Source organism: Porites lutea, chromosome 4 (assembly GCF_958299795.1).
Source record: "Porites lutea chromosome 4, jaPorLute2.1, whole genome shotgun sequence".
In the NCBI taxonomy this organism is placed as follows: Eukaryota; Metazoa; Cnidaria; class Anthozoa; order Scleractinia; family Poritidae; genus Porites; species Porites lutea.
The window spans coordinates 32,764,008-32,771,880 of record NC_133204.1 but is presented as its reverse complement, the minus strand read 5'-3'; the positions used below and the strand labels follow the sequence as shown (position 1 = coordinate 32,771,880).

At 40.2% G+C, this 7,873-nt stretch overlaps 1 protein-coding gene across 1 annotated transcript; it reads right to left on the bottom strand.

The window, feature by feature from the left end:
* Positions 1-223: 223 nt before the first annotated feature.
* LOC140935436 (uncharacterized) lies at positions 224-5,396 on the bottom strand. Its single transcript, XM_073384985.1, has 2 exons — positions 4,848-5,396; positions 224-1,788 (listed from the first exon to the last, which is right to left on the bottom strand). The coding sequence occupies exons 1-2, from the start codon at positions 5,386-5,388 to the stop codon at positions 230-232; spliced, it is 2,100 nt and encodes a 699-aa protein (XP_073241086.1). The 5' UTR covers positions 5,389-5,396; the 3' UTR covers positions 224-229.
* Between the last annotated feature and the right edge of the window lie 2,477 nt (positions 5,397-7,873).

Here is a 7,873-nt window from a genome sequence, read left to right as displayed (position 1 = left end):
GTTATCAGTGGAAACGGGAGATCTGGAGATTTGTGCTGCATATTAGCGGGAGGTTCCCAGAATGGTTTTGAAGGGTTAAAAACAAGGTAGATGCACACACCATTTTCTAATCAATTACTGAAACTGATTTCACTATAGAAATAATTCCCGGTTAAAAACTGACTTTTCAAACTCTTTGATAGGATTTAAAATGGTTGAAATATAGAAGCAATGAATTCTGGGTCAACATCTACCGAGATCTACAATCTTGATGCACTAGCAATTCACTGAAACGTATTTCTGGGTTATAAAACCTTGCCTTGTCGAGGTTACCGATAACATCCTTATGAGTTGATTTCCCCATCACCAGAAGTTGAGAGTGGATGTATCCTAGCTGGCGATATTGGTTTGCCAAATGCTTGGTGTTCTCCTCGCTTGTCAGCTGTATGGCATCGTTCACACACACTTCAGCTTCCGTGAGGGAAGATGATAGTTCCATTCGCTCTCTGAGGCTTTTTTTTGCCGTGTTGTACAGGAAGAGATTAAATTTGCAGCAAGCAAACTGGAAAGACAAGTTAGCGTCAGTTTTGATTACCTGGCCCATTGCGTCGAAGAGCTGGTGCGCTTTCCGATGATTATCCAGCGCACGTTCTTTCCCCTTAATTGAATTGTCGCACCTCTCTTGGCAAAAGGCGTCAGCAATATGCTTGGCTATCTGCAGGTCATCTGCATCTGCATCTTCTTTGACAAGTTCCCTTACAATTTCGGCGCCAGCCTCGATGTTAAGCGCCGCCAGCGATGAAGATCTAGACCATTCCTGAAGCTGTAATGATAAAGTAAGGCGCCGATCAAGACGTTGAGAGAAGTGCTCTTTATACGGCTGGACATTTGGGTGATTCTTGTCGTGGTCATGCAGCTCCATTAACTTGACCCAAAGACTGCTGTGTCTTATCTGGGGATTTCGCTTTAAAAATCCCAAAAGCATCTCCACCGCTTTTTGTTTCGCACCACTGGCACAAAGATTATTCACTGTCTTAAGAATACCGCGCACCATAAATTTCGGGTGTCCAGGAAGACGAACCCGAAAATATGTTTCATCAAACTGAAAATCCGGTGTATAATTTCCGTTCTCTTTCATTGAACGGAAAATAGTTCGTACTCCTGTCCCTTTCTCTTCGGCCAATTTTCTTTTGACCAGAAATTCTCCCACTCTTCTGTTTCTAGTTTTAACAGGAGGCATATCGCTGTCTTCCATGAAGTGCTCGGGTTTGAGACTTGGGTGTGGGCCAGGATAGCTGATGATGTCGATGTGAGTGGGATAGATACGGATTTTCACAGGGTCAGGATGTTCTGGTTCATAGCCTCGGTGATAAAAGGCATTCACCACCGCCTCTCTGAGAGCTTTTTTAGGATACAGAACATAGGCAAGAGACTCCTCCTCTTTGTCCTTTGTTTCCCTCAGTATGTATTCCAGTGTGCTACTCACTTGTTGGTCTATTGGCCCTACATACTCGACTCCATTCGCAATATTCTTGCTTTGATCATATATGGTTACTTCTGTCTTTGCCCCTGGGAAGTACTTCCTTGGAGATTCACTGAAGAAGAGCAATGCGACATTCCGAGGGACTAAACATTTTACCAGTCTTCCTCCCTGCTGTCTATCTCCAAAACTTCTTACCAGACGCATGTTTTCGTACAGTTGCCGGGGACACTGGAGGTCTTGATCACGAATGTTACTTCCGATATCGCTAAGAAACTCTTTAACAAGACTTGAACTGATGTTCTTTTCGGTGAGCTGGTTTCCCCTCTCTGCGAAAATAAATAAGGACCAGTTTAAACCCCGTTGTAGAAACATGCTGATAAAAATGTTAATGGTGATCATCTCAAAGTAGTACTGGGGTAGTCAATCTAATAGATTCGAAAGATCTTTCAATGGGTCTTTCGATCGATTTCAATGGAACTCTGAATCCATGGATTAAAAGTTAGAACTTTGATCGAATGTAATCGAGCTCACTCAAAAAAGTCGTTTAAACAACAAAATCAAAGTTTCGCGGGAAAATCGATCTAAAACTAAACTGGTCTGTGACACACGCCGTTGCTTGGGCACAATCGAGTAGTTCGCTCTGGGTTATGGTCTCCTGATTCGTTTGGTTAATAGAACCCGCGTCCCTATTCGCTTTGGAACTTGGGAAATTAAATCGAACACAATCTAGTGGATTGAGTTTGGTTGTGTTTCATTAATTCAATTAATTTCGAATGGTTTAATTGATAATATATTATTAGATGACCTATAAACTCACTCAATCCATGAATTCATTGAAATCGATTGAATGTTCGATGGTCTTCGATTATCGAACTAGTTTGCACTGAGTTTGATTGACCGCGCTGGAAGTAGTTCTGATCAACAGTTTACAATTAAGAGAAACATATAAAAAAACTGTTATAAATAGGAGCAAGAGCCATATTATGGCTCTTGGTAGGAGTGACGATCTGTCACTTTATTAACCTTTCAAAAGACCATTAATAATACGTAAGGAGAAAACAAAAGAAATTAATGTTTAATGAGTGTCTTTATATCTGATAAAGACATGGCTAAACTTTACGACCAGTTTTTTAGACCAAAGTAACCCCAAATCTAAATATTATTGCAAGAATGAGTTGATCTTTTTCAGAGATTTTGAAGCCGTTCAAGAAACTCGCAGTCGTGTATTAACAGGTTTAAAAACTCTGGGCTTTGTCTCGAGTTTTGAAGTCTGATAATACAGTTTCCTTTTCTGTGGAAAAACGAAAGCTTTTCATTACGAAACTGTCCTTGGAGCAATTCAACCTTTTTTTCTTCACGGTAGAGCGCTCTGTTTTGAACCAACAAAGGCAGCTTCGGTTTTGAAGAAATGTCCGGTACATTCTTGTACTGTTGTACATTCTTGTACTCTATAGTCAAGGGAATTTTTGTATTTATAAAGCCGTTTCATAGACGTTTTGTGCATTTCGACATCGGCGTGAAAGAAAAACTTCAGAATGTGCCCTAAAGAGAATTCCTCCACAATCCTCGTGATCTCTAGCGTGCTGCTCTGCCTTGCTGGTTTGAGCCAGCAGTAATAAACGGACCGGCAAAGCGGTTGCTCCTTCAAATTGGCGCCAAAAAAAAGGCGCGGTAGAGACGCGCGCATACTTTTCTGTTTCATTTATTTCTTTGCGCCATTTTTCATACATTACATTCTGTGTTATTATCGTGGAGGCCAAGTATATATTTAAGGATATACAATTTAATGATTTTAGGAGACAACATGAGCAAGACCTAAGGTCAACTGAACTATTGTACAATCAGGATATATAAGTCGAGCGCGGCTGCTAAGTAAGAAGATTAAGGGCTAATCCCACACATACCGCATATTTATGTCATTCCGCAAACTCATTTCGCCTTTACCATCACCGTAATAGTTTCAGCCTTGTCTAGGTCACGTCAAAGGAATGGTCAGGCATCCGGTTTAAACCTGAATTGATGTCACGCAAATTAAGTCCATTTTATCTAGTGTACTTGAAGTTGTACATGAAATCTATGGTAAATGTTCAGTTTAGTTCAATAAATCAAAACGTTCTTGGTCTCTTTTTGTTAATTCGTTCGACACATTACTACAAAAGAAGCACAATATACTTATGAGTCTTCTGATGTATGGGGAAATCTAGAAGCGCCTGCTACTCAGGCTAGCGGAAATCTTTTTGCGATCCTACACCGAATCTGTGTTGCCTGCCAGTTTGCCAAGAGCTTCTTTTCAGGACAAAAATTCAAGTTATTAGCTATATAGTATAAAAGTGAGCGGCATTAGTCCAGTCATCGATGCTGATGAAAGAGGGGCAACTACTGCCGCATCGAAATTGGGGCTGTTGACGTCATGATAAAACTGCACAGAAGCCCCGATTCTTATGTACTTGGATGATAAATTTGCATAAATCTAAAGTAGATAGTAAGGAGGCCAGCTATATGTATCACGTCGTTACCGAACTATTAATTAAACGGAATGGGTATTCTTTTTTTTTCAGAAAAAAGATAAAACCTAGAAGTTAATGCAGTAGCCGTACTATCGGGAGTGAGAGTGGCATGAAAAAAAGTTAAGTCTGTTAAAGTGGGGACATTGGGGGGTACCCAATACCGCAATGCCGTAAGAAAAATTGGAAAATACCGAAATACCGTGTCCAAAATCGACGAAATACCGATACCGAATTTTATGATCGGTCACGTTCACTGAAAGCTGTATCCATCTCGCGAGTTTGCCCCCCAAGCATGTATGCACCAGAAATCAACCTTAGACATCGGGAGAAAACATGAGAAGATCTTGAATTGATCGGTAGAACGATTTAAAAGCCCGGTCATTACCATTAAGTCTAAAGTCTAACTTTAGTATTAACCTGTTTAGCTTACTGTTGTTCGTGCTGCATGTATTGACCTGTCTTAGACAGGAGAGTGCAAATAAATGGTACCGCAATACCGTGAACGATCTTCTTTAACCAAAAGGATGAAAAACCACATACCGCAGGGCTAGATGACACCGCAATACCGCACATTAAAATCAAAATTACTAAAATACCGCTTGATAAAATGCTCAATACCGCAATACCGTAAACCCCAATGTCCCCTCATTACATGTCGAAGGAGCGAAGCCGACTGGCAACATGCCTTGAAATTTTAAGAACAATTTGCAAGCGCTTTTGCGTCACAATCTATCATTTTTTAATGTAAACCACACTGACCCCCATCACAATCCTTTGCTTTGAGAAGCGATTACAATTGGGATTCAGTTATACGGCTAGATTTGTTGTTAGAAGGCCTTATCGAGCCTTAGTCGATCGGAACCTATTGAAATCCTTACCTGAGTCTACAGCCATCCTGTCATCGAAAGGTATCTTATTCTGCATCCGCAGTAGTTCATTTCTCTCCTCTGGTGAGGCCTTTATAGTTTGCGTTCCTCTTCTTATGTAATACTCAAATTCCCCCTGGCCGCTTTTCCTACACTGATGTGGGCCATTTTCACTTGCTGTCACCCAGATCGCAAACACATGCTTATTTTCGTATATCTCAGGCGAGAATATTGGATGATACTCTGGCTTGATGTTTGCTTTGCATAGTCCTACCAACTGCTTCTGAATCTTGTCCAGATTCCATTCACGAATACCACAGACTTGTAATTGTCCGTCCTCTGAAGGCTCGTCTTCTACACCTATAATGATGTAGCCACCGTCGTCGTTCATGTAGTCATTTGCAAAAGCACAAATGGTGTGAAGAATTTGCCATGAAGTAGGGCCTGTATTCCAAGACCTTTTGAATTCTACTCTTTGTTTTTCAACTCTATGTACAGCCAAGAGATCGTTTATATTAATAATCAGTCTGCTCGCGTATGTGCTGAAAGCCATCTTCCGGGATTAATCTAAAGTGGCAGACTGAAACTTTCGTTTCTATCGAACAGTTTTAAACATATTCATCGCTGAATCGAGGTTCTAGGCGATGACGTCATGAATATTTTAAGTGAATGTTATAGTCAGGGATTGGAAGCGTGCCATACTTCTCTGTGTATACTTGCTTTTTGCAGTGCTGTCAGCCTCCGATCGGAGCCCTAGCATGGCGTCTACTCTCATCTCGGTCCCCTTAAAAAAACTGATTCGAATTCAGCTTTAGTTTGCTTTCAGTTTAACGCTGCAAAGTGATAAAATAATGATCGTACTACGTGAAAATTAACTCTGCAAGACATCAACACGACACCGAAAGAACTCAAAACAGAGCGGGAATGTAGCCATAGAATACTGCAATGCTGTACGATCAGCATTGTAGTATTCTGCTTGCAGAATTTCTGAATATGTCTACTTTTCATTTTTGCTGATCAGGTCTTTATAGGTCCTTTATTCGGCATATTCGTTTGCGGTCCTTTGCAGTCCTTTGTGGTTAATGTTTGTACTTTATGTATTCTGGGGCCGTAGATCTCTTATAGATCACGCTGGGAAAATAAGTGCTAAAAATCGGCCACAAAATGTGTCCAAAGTTTGTTTAAAAATATGCGTGGAATGTTACAAAAATCTCTTAAACTATAGAAGACAATGAGTTGAGACTTTCACTTTGTATTTGTCTTAAGTTTTTCTTTCCAATTCTCCATTTTTTGAGTTAGTACTGCGCATGACCAAAAATCCCGTTTTGTGACGTCATCAGTTGTGGCGTCACGAAACTGACATTTGAGATTTCAAATCGGACAAGTTCTTCAATTTTATGCGCACTATATTTCTGCAAAGTATCAGACTTTCAGGTTTAATTCTCTTGGAGGAGAAGTCTTTGCGAGTTTTGATTTTTTTAATTGGCCACTAGAGGGTCACGTGACTCTTCACCAACAAAACGCCTATTCCAAAATTTTCCTGGAGTTAAATATTGTTGCCTGTATTAATTTCAGGGTCATGCCTTTACAGGAAAGGAAGTTATAGCCCCAAGAACTCCAAAAATGTTTGTGCCTATCACGCCCCCACTCAATCTTTTGGCCGATTTTTACCACCTTTTTCCCAGCGTGATCCGATATGCCGTAATTCTTGCTTGGTTCTGTCCATGTTTTAGAGGTTGGTTTTGGCCAATTCTTTATTTTCTCTGCGAGACATCAACTTGACACGTGGACTCTTGCCCCCCAGAAGACACGTGGCATGGCGTGGTTCTGTGGGTGTTCAGAGATCTAGGTTAGAGCTTAAATCAGAGTGCGCGGGTATTTTTCATCAGAAATTTCTCTAGTTGTTACACCATACTGATAAGCCCCAAAGAGGGCGAAACAGCTGTCTATGGCTACAATCCCGCTCTGTTTTGAGTTCTTTCGGTGTCGTGTTGATGTCTTGCAGAGTTAATTTTCATGTAGTACGATCAGCATTGCAGTATTCTGCTTGCAGAATTTAATTTGTCTGCTTTTCATTTTTGCTGATCAGGTCTTTATACATCATACGTTCTTCGGTTTGCGGTCGTTCGAAGTCCTTTGTGGTTAATGTTTGATAAAATAATGAATTTGTTTATATGTGAATAGACAGAGAAGAGTCATGAGAAGATAAAAGCAACAACTATACATACTTAGAACCTACGATCTGCTACTGTCATATCAGGACGACGCAGGCTATATACAGACGGTTTATTGAAAACGCACCAACCAATATCTGCATTCATTTGAGTTGGAAAAAGTGTCTACAGGCATATTTTTCTGTGTCCGATAAGGCCGAAAATCACACTAGTGATAGAAAAGGAAAGGAAAAATAGAAAGAGAGAGAAGAAAAAAGTGGAGAATACTGAAAAAAGCAATGGTCAGTTCTCTTAATGCTCTAAACTGCTTGGCAAAAGAGTTTCTATTATCAGAAAACGTTTCAAAAAATTAAGCTTGGATATTAGGAGGTACCTTTATTCAAAACTCGCCAGGTGGCATTTTTGTACTCAACTGAACTGAAACAGCAAAGCAACAACTGAACTAATTTTTTTAAAATCAAATTTGTATATTCCGTCGCAATGGTTTCTTTACATTTTTATGACTCTTGTGAGCAGTACTTTTTTATTTCGAAAATCAAGATTGATTCTCTTTGCCGGAGACCCCTTGGAGATCAATATTACTTAATTTATGGTTAGAGTCTACCTAACGTTAAAAACAGACTCGGGATAGCAGAAATAACTTGATAATTGAGCCTGCTAAAAAAAAATCAAGGGAGTGGTACAACCCTAAGCGATACCTCTGATGGGTAAAAATATGGCTCTTCGTCCTGTGGTCTTAAGGGAGAAATCTGCAATTTCCATACATGTACCAAAGCGAGATTGTGTAAGGTCCTCCATCGCTTTCTTGTCGCCAAGACCGAAATGTATCTTGGGAAGAACGTACGATTGATCGATGAACAGAAT